This window comes from Platalea leucorodia, assembly GCF_965183815.1.
Source record: "Platalea leucorodia genome assembly, chromosome: 5".
Lineage (NCBI taxonomy): Eukaryota > Metazoa > Chordata > Aves > Pelecaniformes > Threskiornithidae > Platalea > Platalea leucorodia.
In genome coordinates, this window is record NC_138827.1 from 83360981 (window position 1) to 83377831 (window position 16851).

General features: G+C 36.0%; 1 protein-coding gene across 2 annotated transcripts in view; it reads right to left on the bottom strand.

The window, feature by feature from the left end:
- The window catches only part of PSMD14 (proteasome 26S subunit, non-ATPase 14), a 49242-nt gene that overhangs the window by 19159 nt on the left and 13232 nt on the right, over nt 1-16851 (bottom strand). The window contains exons 1-5 of one of the 2 annotated variants that reach the window (XM_082311541.1): nt 14768-14834; nt 6150-6221; nt 5701-5820; nt 4541-4611; nt 3425-3575 (exon numbers count right to left, since the gene is read on the bottom strand). In XM_082311541.1, the coding sequence (XP_082167667.1) occupies nt 3425-3575; nt 4541-4611; nt 5701-5820 (342 nt within the window). In that variant the 5' untranslated portion in view covers nt 6150-6221; nt 14768-14834. Of the gene's footprint in view, nt 1-3424; nt 3576-4540; nt 4612-5700; nt 5821-6149; nt 6222-14767; nt 14835-16851 lie in introns of those variants that run through there. The other variant, XM_082311540.1, reaches the window with a different exon arrangement.

Below are 16851 nucleotides of genomic sequence, written 5' to 3' on the forward strand. Positions count from 1 at the left end.
AAATTTATTTTTAACATTTGGCAAAGGTATATAGTTCTCTGTACAGACATTTCAAAATGTATGTTGGAAATAAATACGAAATGTCAATATTTAGCTTTATTCCAGATCTTTAATGAAATTACACTTCTGTGGAATATTCTAAATACGTATTACAACTTCCATTGCACAGACTGGAAAACTGGAGGGGGTAAAAGAAAGGTTTATTAGTAAGTACAAGATGAAGCAACAGCTAGCCAGGTTGCCCCACTGGCCATATTTCAGCATGTTTACTTTCTGATTTCATTCATAGAAATAATTAAAAAAAAAAAAAAAAGCCAAAACATAAAGCTTTTTCTCTCTGCGTTCCAATAACACTGACCTTCAGTTAAAATTCACTGATCTGTTGTGAGTTTATTTTACAGACAGCTGGAACATTATTAGCTTAAAAATTGCAATATATGGCACACTGTCATGAAAAAGCATACTGCGTGTGCAAGAATATCTATGTAAAGTAATAAGATCAGTATTTAGAATTACTTGTCCTTCATGTGTCCTACTATATTCATGTAATAATATCCCAGTCCTAACATGGTCATTAAAACAGTTGGCATTTAATCCACAGATCTATACGAGGGTGTTATTTTTATATAAATATTCTATATGACTTTTTATTTTTGCTCATTGGGTTTAAGAAGACATAAAATGACTTTTTTTTTTTTTAACTGATGAGAATTATATGTATTCTTATCTTTAAATTGCAATCATACACCCCTGTTCTACTAGGTGTTTGGAACACGTGTATCCCCACGAGGACAGCTAACAAAGAAGTTAACAAGTTTTTGCTTTCTACCAGTGCCAGGGCAAACTGCTTTTTAATGCTTTAGCTAGTCAAGGTGAACCTGAGGCTCCTCATCAGAATTCATTTCAACTTCCTGACACGTGAAAATAACCTCTGCTCCGGTTATTCTTCACCAGCACAACCATGACTGCTTCACTGACTATAAGCCATAGCAATTTATACGGGCACGGGCACGGACCCGCCCTGAGGCAGGTTTAAAATTAGCTAATGTGTTATTTTGAACTTTGTTTTTAAATACATCTAATCTCAGTCAAAACATACCATATTAAAATCTTCTATGCCACATGTTCACTATAATTTTTTTGCCAGACAGTTACGCTAGTGAAAGGTATAATGAGTAATGATCTTGGACTAACATAGCTACATACACGAGCAAAAGCCCACCAGTATAGTGGCTATTACACCAGCAAAATTACCTCTGCAAGCAGTTCTTCTTTTGCTGGCACTGAGAAAAAGTAGGTACTTGCCTGAAACAGGCTTAGCTCAAGTTGTCTAACATACGAAGAGGCACTGGACACCATACTAAGGCAGCCATGCACATGAAGCAGTCAAACCTGACCTAAGAAATCCCCTTGAGCTCTAATATATCTGTTCTTTTCTCAGTTCATCTAAAATCAAAATATATTTTAATATAAGTGATCTTGCCAATCAGGATCATAAAAGTCATACACATTCCATAGCCCAGTCTTGCCCCCAAAATCAAGAAATTAATTAGAAGTGGTATTCATAACTTGGGGGATTCTAAGCTTTTAAGGATGCACTTGCCAGAAACATGACAGATGTAAACTTTTTTTTAATGTGAAACCTGAGAATGTAATTTAATCTGACTGAAGCAGCTAGACATGTACGAAAAACAAACATTACAAGACTTCCAGTGATCTCAAGTACTGGCAGCAATGCCATAAGAAGAGCTATAATTGAGAAATGTTTAGATGGACAAAAATTCAAGAAATGTTTAGATGGACAAAAATTTATTCACATTCAAAATAAATACGCCAAAGATTATTTTCTTGAAGAAAAAAAAGACCCTCAAAGGTGATAACTGTGTCAAACAACAGTGGCAAAAAATTATTTAAAAAAAAAAAACCAAACCATGCACTTAGTGAGCAAGTGTGGTATAATGCTAGTGTGACTTACTGGGAGGCTTTTCTCCTTAACGGATTTAATAGCCAGTGAGGTCTAAATTAATTACTAGTATAGTCCTGAAAATTATATTTTGACAAAATGAAAAGAATCCTATTTCAACATTTCTATTGGAGTGGGGGAAAAAAAAAGCAAAAGGAAAAAGTTCTAGAAAAAATAAGTCGAGAGTAATTAAATATTCTACTGCATCGGGTTTTTTCCCCACAAAAATCACCTAAATTTTCTTCCATTCTTCATGTAATTTAAAAGGGAGCAAAATTGATTCAGATGTCTAATAGCTTCCAAACAACCAGAAGCTATTAATTTTTCAATTGCCTGTTACATAAACAAATTTGCTATAAAAAAATCAGAACTAAAAAAAAACCCAACCAACTGAAAATGCAACTGTAGCTTCAGAATATTCTATTATGAAATTAAGGGAACCCTTAGTGGAATTGTTTGGTAGCTTTAATATGATCTGTCTCACAGGAAATATGATACTACAGCTTTACAGAAGATGAACACTTACTTTTAAAATATTTATAAATTTACATTAATATCATCCATATATACCATGACGCATTTCAATAATTATTCTACAATACAATGGGAGTGCATGCTCAAACAAAACACCTCAGCAGTATTTTAAAGCAGTAAACCACCTAGCCAATTTCTGTACGTTCTGTAGTTTTTCTAATCCACTCTCCCTGTGGTTGAGCAAAATCGAATTGCCTCTCACATTTGCAGACAGCTCTGTGAAGGTGATAATAGAGCTGCTCCCTGCTGTCATGAGGCAGGAAATAGGAAAATGGCATATGGGGCTAGAAAGAAATAAAAAGAGAACTAAACAAGAACAAAAGAGATTTCAACAAAGGACAACTATAACCCAATATGCTTTGCAAGTTAATCTCTTTTCATAATCATTTAACATACTTAATCATTTATCTCCACACTTCTCAAACTCAAATGCTTGATACCAAGTCTTCTGTAAAGTTTTATTGCCCAAAACATTTGGAATAGAAATGATACTAAAAGCCCTCATATGCAACGCCTGTAAATCAATGCCTTCTTAGTATCCACGTTAAGGGGCTGAACCTATTCCAATCTGTTAGTAATTGATCTTAGATTTTGTGGCTAAAATGTAGTATCTGAAACAATGTATACTTGGATTATTAGTTGCAAACATGTTGAGTGACACCTGAACAGCAAAATATTAAGGGAGGATTATGATTGGTTATGTGTACTGACAATATCAAAGACTTCCACCCTGTTTAAAGACTACTGATGTAAGATGCAGAATAAACTAAAAATGATCTTTTCATTTACAATGAGAATTGTTTTTTTATTTTTATTTTTTAATGCAGAATGGGCCTCCAAAAAAATCAAGAACTTAAACATATTTGCAGTGCTTCTATATTAAATCTTACTGAAGTACCTTAAAAAAAAAAAGCAAGCCTACTATACCTTTCCTTTTACACTCTGAATGGGATCCACCACCACAGCAACAGCTCTTTCTGATAAGGCTTCAAAGCTCTGCTGAGTATTGATATCTACACCAGACAGCCAACAGCCAAAGCCAGGGTGACTATGATACCAACCAACTACCATCTCAGGTCTGAAACAAAGAGGACATTGAGATTCTTAAAAATAAAAATACATAACACAAGAAGAAATAGTAATGTGTCAGGGCATAAATTAGGATGAGCTGTGAAAAAAACACCATTAGAAATATTTAAATTACTCACCATAGTATGGTGAAAACATGGACATGAATAAACGCGACAAAAGAGGGCTATCATTAAGGGATGCACATTAGCAGTGGTAGATCATGCTTTCAGTTTTTCACCCTGTTACCACACCTTCCCTGAACCAGTTTTTACCCTTTCAGCACTTGAGTAAATATCTACTCTTTAACTCCTTGGCGTCAAGGGTTGACTTTTCACGGCAGAAAGTCCATTTCAGACATGGACAACGGGAACCAACGGTGGGAAAGGATTAAATATCAATTAAACCAGCAGTAGAACTAGGAACTCAGTCAAAAAGCAATTTGCACTGTTCTGTTCAGCTGCTGAGCCTTTTGCTAACATTAATTTTGAAGTTTTTCCCACAGTAAAAGAATTTGAGCAAGCAGACGACAACTGTTGAGAGGTAGGAGTGAAATAAAAATTGTTTAAATACTAGGATCTTTTACAAAATTATTTTCCCTTTCTTTTCATTAAAATTGCGCATAAATAAGCTACAACTTTGTAATTTTTTATCTTAATTAAAAGAAATTAAAAAAATCAATCTTTTAAGCAGGTACCATCTAGTAACTGCCTATACTAAATTGAGCAGCATTCTAATCTTTCTGTGCAATAATCAAAGCTATAGGTTTAACATGAGTGACAATCTCCCAACAATTGAAATGCATGAGGTGGACTGAATTACATGCTATGCTACTCACCTGATTTCTGGGCCAATTATTTCTTTTTAAACATTATTAATAGCCCCTCGATCACTAGTTTTGCAGAAAGCCAGTTGTTTCTTTAAACGACATGCAGGAAGAACTTGCTACTGTCAGCCCTCTTTAGGGTGACTTACCTTCCCGTCTGTTTCAGCATATCCAACATTTTTGCTTGAAATACAGGATCAACTGCCTCCACACTGACACCCTGATGTAGAAGACAGGTAAAAATCATAGTCGTCGTACATAAAGCAATATTATCTTTTAACCTGTTACTTTCCACAAACAAAAATTTAAACACCATTCACAAGCATCTGTTTAAAAGAGCAACCCGACTACTTCGGAACTGCTTGATAGAACACCCTTAAATGTAAAATACAATTTTGTAAACGTATTTCAATGTGATTTTTAAAATGCTGAAAGAAGATTTTGAATTGCTATTTAAGTCATCTCTACTATGAGTAAACATGATTAAATAGGCATAGGAATTAATCTTCCTCCTCTTTTTGTTTTGCAAACTCTGGCCTGTTTCTCACAAGTTCAGCTAGCTCTACAGGTTTTATTCCAGATAAATATCACATACTGGCTTTTTGTAGATTCTACTTAAACTACACATAGAATAAACTCAGGACAAAAGAATTAAAAAATTTAATTGATGTGCAGCTCTGAGTTACAAAGGGATTCGTGCTTCTTTTAAGAAGAGTATTTCATTCAAGTTACACAAAAAAAGCATAAAAAATTCCAATTATACCCATTTGGCTCATCATCTCTTTAAAATATCTCTTTATAACATGAATATTCTTACTCAAAATTAAAATACATCATTTTTTTCACATCACAAAGATATCATTTAAGAGACATGCCACTGTAAGATCTGTCAAAGAGAGCAAGTTTGAAGTATATGTATAGCACCATCCCAATTAAGGGCATGATACACTTCTAATCAAACGTTTTACATTTTGAATCCTTCCCCTGGCTCATATACTATGAGTTCTTAAGTTATCTATTTATAAATCTTATAAGTGATGTTATACCAATATATTTATACATACATAAAGACATAACATCTCCATATATTAATACACACACTTATGTACTAGTCTTTCCTAAAAAAAACTGTTTTAACTAATTTTTTTTTTTACTGAAACCCTTAAATCCATTAGACATGTTTGAATTATACCTAATAGGTTATACCTTAAGATTGCATAAATGAGGTAAAGCAGGAAAAGCTTTTAAAAATATTTACCATAAGGAAAAAACAAACAAAATTATCAAGGTCTAGCTGCAAAGAACTCACCGTTCCCGACTGTGGCATTGCAAAAACATCAATCACTCTCACAGTGTAATCATCAACAAATTCCCCGAGCATCAGACCCATAACTTCCATAGGGACACCAGCACGACCATGCTTCAACATCTGGAATTAAGACCAAATGACACTGTATGTTTAACAGGAGGTTCAAGTTTGACTTGGGATAGTTCTTTCAGTCTTTGTTGATCTATAGATAATTTGCAACTTGTAGCACTTTTGGAAACTGTAGGGAACTATAAAATAGTAAAAATGAAGCCAACAAAAGAGAAGTAATTAAAATAAATTTCTTACTCTGAGTGTTCCAAACAGTATTAATTTATTTTAAAAATTAGTCTGACCAGCACCTAAGGAGCACAAGTCCATAAATTCTGGAGAGGTGCCAGATGCTCTATCTCCAGCACTATACACAGATGCAGTACACACAGAACACTTACTTTCAGCAGTGCAAGGGAAGAGATATAAACCTGTTCCGCTGTATCGACCGCAGGAGCATCTGTTGGTGGCCCCTATGAAAAGAATAAATAATTTTCTCCATCATTGTTATTCTGCAGCTTCTAAACATTTTCTCTTGTTTTCCATATTACAAAACTTACAGAAAAATGCATGTATAATTGTGACTCTGTGTGTTAGATGCAGTTCTTACAAACAAGACAAAACAAAAAAAGCACACCCAGACCCCAAACACTTCTTTACAGCACCTTCCTTCACTAACCTATTTTGTAATACAAGTCACCTAGCCATCATCCCCTGTCTCCCCTACCCCAAAACAATACCAATCTAAAGAGCAATCTTACCAGAATCGGTCAAATAAAAAACCTGGCAAGTATTGCACTGGGTACAAACCTGTTACAAGACATACAGGCTAAGAGTCAGATAAGTTTCCATTAGTCAGCCTTGCTGCAATGCTAACCTTCGTCAGCTGTAAAATACGGCCAGTTCTCCAATTAACTATGTGTTTCTTACAGTGGTGTGAATGTAAATGCTGCTGGGCTAGCATGATTAACTGGCACCAACACAAACAGCAATTTCCCTTTGCTTCATCAGCTTTCAGCTAAAGAGGACTTGCAGATAAAGGCTGTGGGAGTACTTTGCAGATACACCGGTACAGTGAGAGAAAAAACGGACCTCCGATCCCTAGGTGGAAAAGCTGTGAACAAAATACTTTGCTCTTTGCCTTATGAGTAGTTATTCAAAAATTAGCACAACTGTCCCAGGTGTGAATGATTGGTTGAAACAGGTTCTGTGTACTGTTGAAAATGAAAAACACAGGAGGCAGCAGTTTAAGTGTCCCTTTCTCAAGGAGCAAGAGACATATTGCTCTTATATACAGAATTGCGTATCAGCGTACCTCATTACAGCCAATTAACAGTACATTCATTGCTTTATTACCAAATTGTGCACAACAAATTTCCACTGAAAAGACAAAAGGTTACTTCTGCACCAAGTGATGGAAAATCAGAAGGGCAACAAAGCAACGATGGAGTACAGTAAAAAAAAGAGACTCCACAATAAGTTAAAGGAGGAAAAAAATGGTGCCTTTACACAAACATTTTATAGATTTAGAACTTTGATTCCACATTTATAAGCAAAATTTGGCAAAAAAAGAAAAATTTTGAGTAAATTATTGGTTTTTCAGTTAAAGGGGAAAAATTCAGTACAACATGCATCCACATGACACCAAACAAGAGACACAGTGATCGACACAAGCCATCACCTGCTGAAGATAAAACCAGGAACTTAAGTAATCAGCATATTAAATTCATATAGTAATTGTCCTTTCTGCATACTTTCACTGTTACACACACAGAAAAACATCACCCAGTCTTCAGAATGCTTTAAAGACAGTAAGAAAATTCAGGGTGGTTGTTTTTTTTTTCCCCCAATGTCAATGAATTCCTTCTCTATTAGCTCCAGATCCAATCTTCGTATTTTGAATCCAATCTTTGTATTTTGAAACTCACATACATGCATGGATTTGTGTCAACCACAACTGCTTCCTAGCACCTTCAAACCCTTATTTCCAACTTTGATACTGCTGACCATCACCTCTTGATATTTGGTCTCCCTCACTTCTTATTACTCATTGCTAATCCTTCCGTCACTTTGGCCTTTCCATCAGCAATCTTCCAGCAGGTTTAACTTCTCACCTTCTAAAATATTCTCGCCAAAGGTCCATTTTTAATCAATTCCACCTCTTCATCAAGTATTTCCCTGACTAGCCATAGCCCAACAGTGAGATGCTCCAGTGGAGAACTGTCCCGCTAACACTTACAATGAAAAACTCTATGAGCAGTTCTTCAGAACATTTCACAGAACCAGATGGACAGAGCACCTGAATCGCTTATTCCAAATTTACAACTACATTGTTTGACTGATGAAGCTTCAAATGGCCAATCATTTTCTGATACTGGTACTGTGTTTTTTTTTCTCCATTAACATGTAAGTTTACTTTCTTAACTGTATCTCTCCTGCTTTAAGTCTATTCTAAAGGATCTTCTTTTCACTTAGACATCTTAATACTTCAGAAAGCACAAAGACTCATATTTCCACTTAATCACTGCTAAGAATAAAGCACAGATGAGTTGGGCTTTAATTAAAAAAGACTTATTAGTTTGATGACAACCTCTTTCTTCATATGTAAAGCTCTCATTGCTCTCATAAGCAACTCATTACACCATTCACTATTTTTTAAAATAAAGAACGGCATTGAAAAAAATCTCCCCCAAACTAGCATAAATAGTTCTGTGATTTCTGGAAGGCTAATGTTGATGTTTGATTGAGACTAGCTTCTCCAAAATCAGGAGCTTGCACTGAAGTTTATTCCACAGACTATGGCTCTTGAATAGGCTCTCCTATACGGAATCTCTAACGTCTGTTAAGATGGCAGATCACACCGACACCCTTCCTGCAGCTGAGGCATTAATCTTGTCTCTGTCCCCTACGTAGACACTCATATTCACAACTTGTAAGAGTTTAATTATTCTTCATAACTTTTCCCATTTTAAAATCTGTTTAAAATCAGTCAGTAGATTCAACACTTATAAGGAGGAGACAAACATTATCACGTTTTGTTCCTGTAACATGGCAACTAAATTACCTTTAGTTTAAGCAAAGGCAGGAACTAAAGCAGGGTGATATCCTACTGTGCTAATTCCTAATCTTTCCTTCTTTTATTATTTCTATACTCCTTGGAACTTTCACATGCTTGTTTACCTTGGTGATGGGCCAGAAGAGGGGATATTTAATATACTTTATCAATCCTTTAGGCATTCTATGAGACAAAGTAGCTACCGCTTTCAAAACTTAGGTTAAAGTTCTCCTGCCAGCTGCCGGCACCCATAGCCAACAATTCATTTTCAGCATAGGAAACGTTGCTAATTCATGAAGGAATGCTTCATTGGTGTAAATCAATTTGCTTAGCATCTTTTTTTTTTTAAGTCATAGTATTCACTGTGAATGATTTTGCACACTAAATATGAGTTTAAATATATATATAAAAATAAAAATACTAAGCATTAGGAGATATTAACTGCAAACTCCACCTTTTCCCTTTAAGCACCTGCCTGCGATAGTACGAAATATCAAAGATTAGCTTCCACTCTCACCACGCAGTTCAACCAATTTACTCGAAATCTTCGAAATTAGCTAATGGTAGTATACAATGCAAATATAATGTAGGTTTATTAGTTCTCAGTCTTCTTATAAAATATAGCACATACTAAGCGTTTCCTTGGTCACAGATGCTTCATTTCTGACGACCTCACTATCTCCTTTCAGTCTGCTCTGTTCTCCTTATAGACTGTAATTACTAGCTAAATTATGAGAAAAGGAAACAACTCATTGCACTGTACCAATTATTTGTATTAACCTTCGTGTTAATATTCCTTCCTTTGTTTCGAATATAGATTAGAATGAACTGCTCAAAAGAGTTCTGAAATGATTCTGATGTACCAATTCAGGAATTTTGAGGAAGAGAGGATCCATAGGTCAAAACCTGTCCAGAATCTACCTTCACAACAGATTTAGTTTCCTGTTATTCTTCTACCAAAGAAAAATTGGCACATAAACTACTATAGGCACACACCTGTCTTTCTACAGAAAATTACAGATGCAAAGTTCATCAAATTCTTAACCTAAAATTTTTAAAGATTTAACAGATAAAACCAACAGACTAGATCTTGGGTCTTCCAAGTAGTTTAGTTGGCTTCAGACACCACTATTTGAAAAAACAGACATTTGGAAACTGGAACCAATTTACCTCCATCTCTGACCACATCCTTTCCCATAAATGGCTGATAATCTAACACAGCCTTGGAGTGACAGCCGCAGCTCCTGCGTGCTAGTTACACAGTATGTGGGAGCTAACTATGGGTTACGTGTTTTGAGATTTCTTTGGCCTGTTTCTGCTAGTCTTCCACAGAAGTTTATGCATTTCTTTCATGAAGCAAAGAGGAAGAAAGACTTTATTAGCTAATCTCTACATGGAGGCAAAATATTTTACACTGACCCTCCACAGCATGTGCTATTATCACTGTTCATAAACTTCACTGCCTGCCAACTTTCACAAAAGAGCACCATCCTTATGAAGCAGAGTACCAAATTAAATTAACTGGTGTCAGAAACGCAAACAAGAAAGCATTTCTATCTGCAATGCAAAAGATCTGCTGGTATTTTTGGTTACATTATGGTATTCAAAGAAGGTCAGACAGTTCACCCACTGCACGGAGTTTTGTAAGACAGTCCACCTCACTGCAAAACAGCAAATACTGCCTTCATTCTGCCTGCCCACAGCTTTATTGAATACTTTCTTGGGGAACTGGAGAAAAATGGGATTTGGAATCTGCAAGGAATATTGAACATTCTTTTTCCTAAGCATTCCTGTATAAGCTGGACACAGTCATTATTAAAATTGAAAAACTGTTCGAAAAAATACTGTTATTGTGTTGCTTACTAAAAATGGATGTTTCTTCTGAATCAACTACACATGCTGTCAGTCAGTGAAATGAGCTGCCTGACGGCCAGCCATCTCGTAAAACCCAACCAAACTCTGGGTTTGTTTTTGTTTAGAATGGCAGAATCCCAATTTCAATAATAATTGATAAAATTAAGTTACCGCTATTAAAATACTTTTTTTTTTTCTTAATTTTTTTCAGTAAGACTTGTAACGGAAAAAGAGGCATGTTCAAGTTATGAACAGAAGATTACATTGTAATATTAAATTATGCATGATACTATTTTTGTTTCAAACAGTTAAGGAGATGATCCAATATAAAAAGCAGCCCTTTACTTGGGCAGCCCTTGTTGACGAAGTGTTAAAGGCATTTGCCATTCTAACAGGATAAAAACTAACGCCTTGAAGTGTTATCTACTCAGGCCTTTTAGCAAATTTGTTAACACTTTTAGGTATATTACTCCACCTTTCTCTTAGTGTGAACTGGTATCAATTATTTAGCCAATTTTATTATGTTATTAAAATACCTGCTGATTAAATGTGAACTAAAGTGTCATTTTAGAGCACTGCTCTTTATTTGTACTATTTTACATTTATTCAAATAGGTATAGAAAGTGGATTTGATTAATTACACGAGAAACTGAGAAATATTCCACAAATGGAGACACTTTCTATTGTTTAAATGGATCTTAAACACTGCTCTGGTGTCATGCTAATAGCACAAAAGATGGTTTTGAAATACATTATAGCTGTTTCAACAAAGAAACTCAGTTTTGCAGGGGCAACTGTAATAAAAAAAGGCAATGAACTAAAGTGCTGTAGAGCAAATCTTAGCTTTATTGCACCAAACAACGTATTTCTGTGTAAAATATAAGAACTGCTATAATCATTACTACTTTTTTATTTTTGCAACTGGAACAATTTAAACGTGAACATAGGACACACAAGCAAACACTGACCACTATAGTGTTTATTTCTTTCCCAGTAAGGTAAGAAAGAACCTTTTAATAGTTTAATTTTCTGAGTATTAAACAACTAGTGTGAAAAACAAGCTGCATGTAAACTATTTCTACTGCCTCTGCTTCAATGACTAGCTGAGGCAACCTGTTATAGGAGGTGTTAATTGGCAATAGGAGTACAAGTCAGAAGCATGTTCCCCATCGTCCTAACCCAGCAAGGCTAGGTCATTAAAGTGGAAATGAATTCTTTCATGCCGACTTAACCCTTTCAGTACATATTTTCAGCTGTTATATCTAAAGACAATTGAGAAAGATTAACTAAAAAAAAAAACAAGACAGAAAAAACTTGGATTACTTTTGAATTTTAAAAAGTATTCACCCCCCACTTTTTCTTCACTTCCCTTCTCTACCTCCTCCAAAACAAGTGTTTCAGATAATTATGACATTTATTATGCAGGTAGGGGGAAGAAGGGCAACTGGAGTATAAATGCAATGACAATCATTGTAAAATAACGATTTATCATGTTAAAGGACGGGTGGAAAGATGAGGCACTTAAAGTGAGCTTAAAACTACTGTTTTGTGGAAGTAAATCCACATGGTATATATGGTGGGCATATAGCTTGGTACGAGGGGAAAAAACATTACAGAATACTACCTGCAGAGAGGACGCAAACTTGAGCAAGCGCGCAGGGGAGGCAGAGGTATTAGTGATAATAAAAAGACCTTAAAAGTTCACCAGAGTACCACTGCTCTCCTCTACTTACCCTTTGTCAGCAAGTGGTATAAACTGATGATATGGTGACATAAAGAATAAAAGATTTCTTAGATCAGCATAGTGCTTTTTACACATTCCTAAGCCTAAAAATCTAAACAAAATTGTGACTGTGGAACAATTTTTCCTGCACTAAGACTATACACTTACAGAAAATACCAACTTGTATTCCATCAGTGGATGTGGCGAAGGGAGTAAGCCATATTCCCGGATCTCAATGGTTCTAGCAACATTGTCATGACAAGCACCAGAAGCCATGTATTGCATTTTCCACAGCACAGGAAGTTAACATGATCAGTCATGACAGAGAAAATGATCCAGTTCATTAAAAAAATTGAAAAAATCATAAAGTTCATAAAAAGGGAAAAATACATTACTTCGCACTGTGAATCACACACTAATTAGTAGCAATTTGAAATTTTATTGCAGTTTTCAAGCTAGTACACACACAATTTTACAGTTAGTTCCACATCAACAGGATTATATTTTGAAGCTAGCATTATGTCTAAACAGTTTGTATGTTTAGGCCCATTTTTATACCAATTATAATCAAGCATACATAACAGACCACAAAATAACATAAGTCTCAACAAACAGCCTAGATTTCTGAAAGGATCACATTGTCTTGTTACACCATATGTCAGATGAAATAAAAATTGTAGTAATATGTTTAGTCTCATAGACAGTCTCATAGACTCCAAAATGGAGTAGGGATACTAGGGAAATATTATGGCATCAATTGCTACTTTAAATTAAAAATATCTGCAAAAAAAAAAAAACAACCTTAACAGGCTAGACAAAAAAAACTGCCTCAGTATGTTTTACAAAATCCTGTCTCCTAAAAAAAGGTTTATCCAGGTTCACATTTACAACAGAGTTCCATAAACAGCAATATAGATGGACTTGAAATATATAACGTTTCCCATCTCCCCTCCTCTTCAAAAATCAAAATTACAGAACACAGAACTTTGTATAGCTTTGAGCAGTTGGTTAAATGGGTTGGGATCACCGGTTTGCAAACACCTCTTCAGTGCAGAGCCAAAACTTTACTACTTACGTTTTCTGTTTGTTTGGGATTTTTGTTTCTGTGGTTTTTGTTTGTTTGTTTTTAAATTAAGCAGAACTTCAAACAAAAATAATGCCTAGTTCACCAGGACACTCCACAGAGAACCTGGCCAGAATTTTACTTAAAGAAAGAAAAAAGAAAGAAAGGAAGCCACCAAAGTTTAGCTTATGTTTTTCTTCTGTCTGTCTACCAGTAATCTCTCTTGCACTAACAATTTCATGGAAGAAGTATAGTAATCCACCAACATGGGCACATGCAGGATTTCCCATATACCTGTAGAATGTAATATGTTTTGCTCATCTAATTGCCCCAAATTGTCAAAATTTTAAAAGGTCTTTTACAAAAAACAGCACTTCTATTTTCCAACACTACCATTGAAAATATTCTCAAAGACTGAGGCTTAAAGCTTACCGAGAAAAAAAATTATTTACCAAGATTTGGCATGAAATGATGCTAGTTGAATTTATTTTGAGGTCAGATAAGCTTAATTTTACTACAAAGAAAGTTATTCTACTTAGTCTTATTATTATTAGAAATAAATATTTATTACCTAATATTAACATGTGTTCATGATATAAAGTTATTTACATATATCATCTTGATGCCATCTGCAATAGTCAGACTTTCTGCAATGTTCCCAACACAACTGTTGCATGAATTGGCCGCTTAAGTGTAATCTTTCCTGGTTCTAGTGTTTCTGCTCTCTTTACTCCATACAATCTACAAATTCATTGAGACATGCAAAAAAGCAAGGGAAGGTATGCTGTATCACTGCAGTTAATATTCCTTATTATCAAGCATAAGGACAATTTGGACCCGATGACCTTTAAAGGTCCCTTCCAACCCAAACCATTCTACGACAATGTTACGGTTAGCAAAAAGCCGTAAGATGATCAGGGACACAGAACAAATCCTCAGTAATGTTGTACACTTTTTTGAAAAGAACTACTATTTTTCACAACCTCAAGCTATCGGGAAAAAAAATAAAAGCCAGAAAACACAAAGGTCAGTTTCACTCCAGAATAAAACCAGGACTAACCTGTTATCTATTCCTGTCACCGTTACAGAAGGTATTGGGATTTAGAAATGAGAGCCTCAAGGCAGATAATGAGTCAGCATTTGTAGATTTTGTCTGCCTCCAGAAGTCTTACTCTAATACAGATTTTTAATTGCCTTATTCTAGACACAGTTCTGCCAAGAAGGCAAGGTAGCCCTCAGCAGGTGCTGTCTGAGGTCACCCTAAAGTACATTTTGTGCAGCAGAGCAGTTAAAAGGGATTTACTCAATACGTAAAAGAACGCACCGGGTTTTATATGCCTACAGGCTCTCTGTCGTGAAGAGCTGGTCCTCTGGACACAAGCAGGCAAACTAGGAGATTGAGTGGCAATATGTAGGAAGGTTAGTTGTTTGTAACACTTTAAAAAAAAAAACACCAAACAAAACACCACACACACCACTATTAATACAAGAAGACAACTTCAAACTTCCAAGAAAAACTGAAGAGGACTCCTCTACACTGCAGGAAGAAAACAGAAGCCCTTGTTCAAAGGTGCTGCATAGTAGCATTGCAACTTAATATTCAATAGCATGGAATTTCAGAAAGAAGAAACAATTTCTGAAAGAAATAAATTAAATCGATCACTGTAAGGGGGCTGTCTCCTGCTTACAGAAAGGAACGTTACAAGTGAACAGGTGTAATGCAAAAGGCACAAAGATGTCTGCTCTTGTTTAGTCTTTTTTCCCCCGTTCTTTCTCATTATGGCTACACTCATTTCCTTGTCCAAGCTCCTTTGTCTCTTCTGGGGAAAGTCGGCTGGACTACACTGGCAATTAAATTGAGGAGAGAGAGAGAAGCTAATTGCCTAATTATTAGACATAAGGAAGTTTAAGATCTGAGGCCAAGAGGAGGCAGCTAAAAATGGTCTCCAGAGTTTACAGGAAAATAGTAGATCAGAGAAAACTGATAATGCTCAGGCACAACCCACTAGCTTTGTTATTTTTAGTTTTATGTTTGTTTGTGATTAGTATGTAAGGTATGACTATAGTGCAGCCCATCATACTTTAAGGCAGCTTTTATGACACAAAGTGGGCACTGTGTTGTAAGTACAATCATATGCCTGTCCCTAAACCAATACTGGCATGTTTCTCTCTCCCTCTCCCATTAGCACTTTTGGATGTAAATCACATTACAATCACTCAACCGTGTTTCAGATGTAGGAAAACTATATCCAGCCTTTAGCACTCCCCAAGAATTTTCAAATAAGCCTACACTACCCATGGAGCTATCACCATCTCCAGTGTAAGCAGACCCAGGACACACTGGTACCCTAAATTTGATATGAAGCTTTTGGCTGAACAGCCCTGTATTAAAACACTAATCAATGCAGTAAAATACTCATCCCAGTCAACGAAAGTAAACCAGCACAGTTTACTATATCTGAGGTGGTTTTTCTCCTTCAAACAAAATCATATATATTGGAGATATAAACTGACGCTGAGACTTTCTACAAGAGATAACACAGGCAATCAACTAAGTCTTTTGAACTTTTTATGGAAGTTGATGTTGGATGTTTTTAATGGATGAAAAATGTTTGTCACCGAGAAAATTCTTCTACTCTTTAAATGGGTTGATAGCTTCTAGGGAAAAAACATAGAACTGGAATAACCAACTGTCCTGGTTTCAGCTGGGATAGAGTTAATTTTCTTCTTAGTAGCTGGCATAGTGCTGTGTTTTAGATTTAGTGGGAGAATAATGTTGATAACACACTGATGTATTGGTTGTTGCTGAGTAGAGTTTACACCAGTCAAGGACTTTTCAGCTTCCCCTGCTCTGCCAGGTGCACAAGAAGCTGGGAGGGAGCACAGCCAGGACAGCTATACCAGACTGGCCAAAGGGCTATTCCATACCATATGATGTCATGCCCAGTATATAAACTGGGGGAAGAAGAAGGAAGGGGGGGATGTTCAGAGCTATTGCATTTGTCTTCCCAAGTAACTGTTACGCATGATGGAGCTCTGCTTTCCTGGGGATGGCTGAACACCTGCCTGCCGATGGGGAGCAGTGAATGAATTCCTTGCTTTGCTTTGCTTGTGCGCACAGCTTTTGCTTTCCCTATTAAACTGTCTTTATCTCAACCCATGAGTTTTCTCCCTTTAACTCTTCTGATTCTCTCCCCCATCCCACTGGGAGGGAGTGAGCGAGCGGCTGTGTGGTGCTTAGCTGCTGGCTGGGCTAAACCACGACACCCACCCAAACTGCGCACCGTCTCCTCTACTGGGAGGTATATTGGAATTCTAGAAATACTAATATTCTTAGTACTTGAGAACTTTGCTGCAAAATATCTTGGAAGCAATGGCACAGAAATTAAGCACAATTTTAAGAGCTAT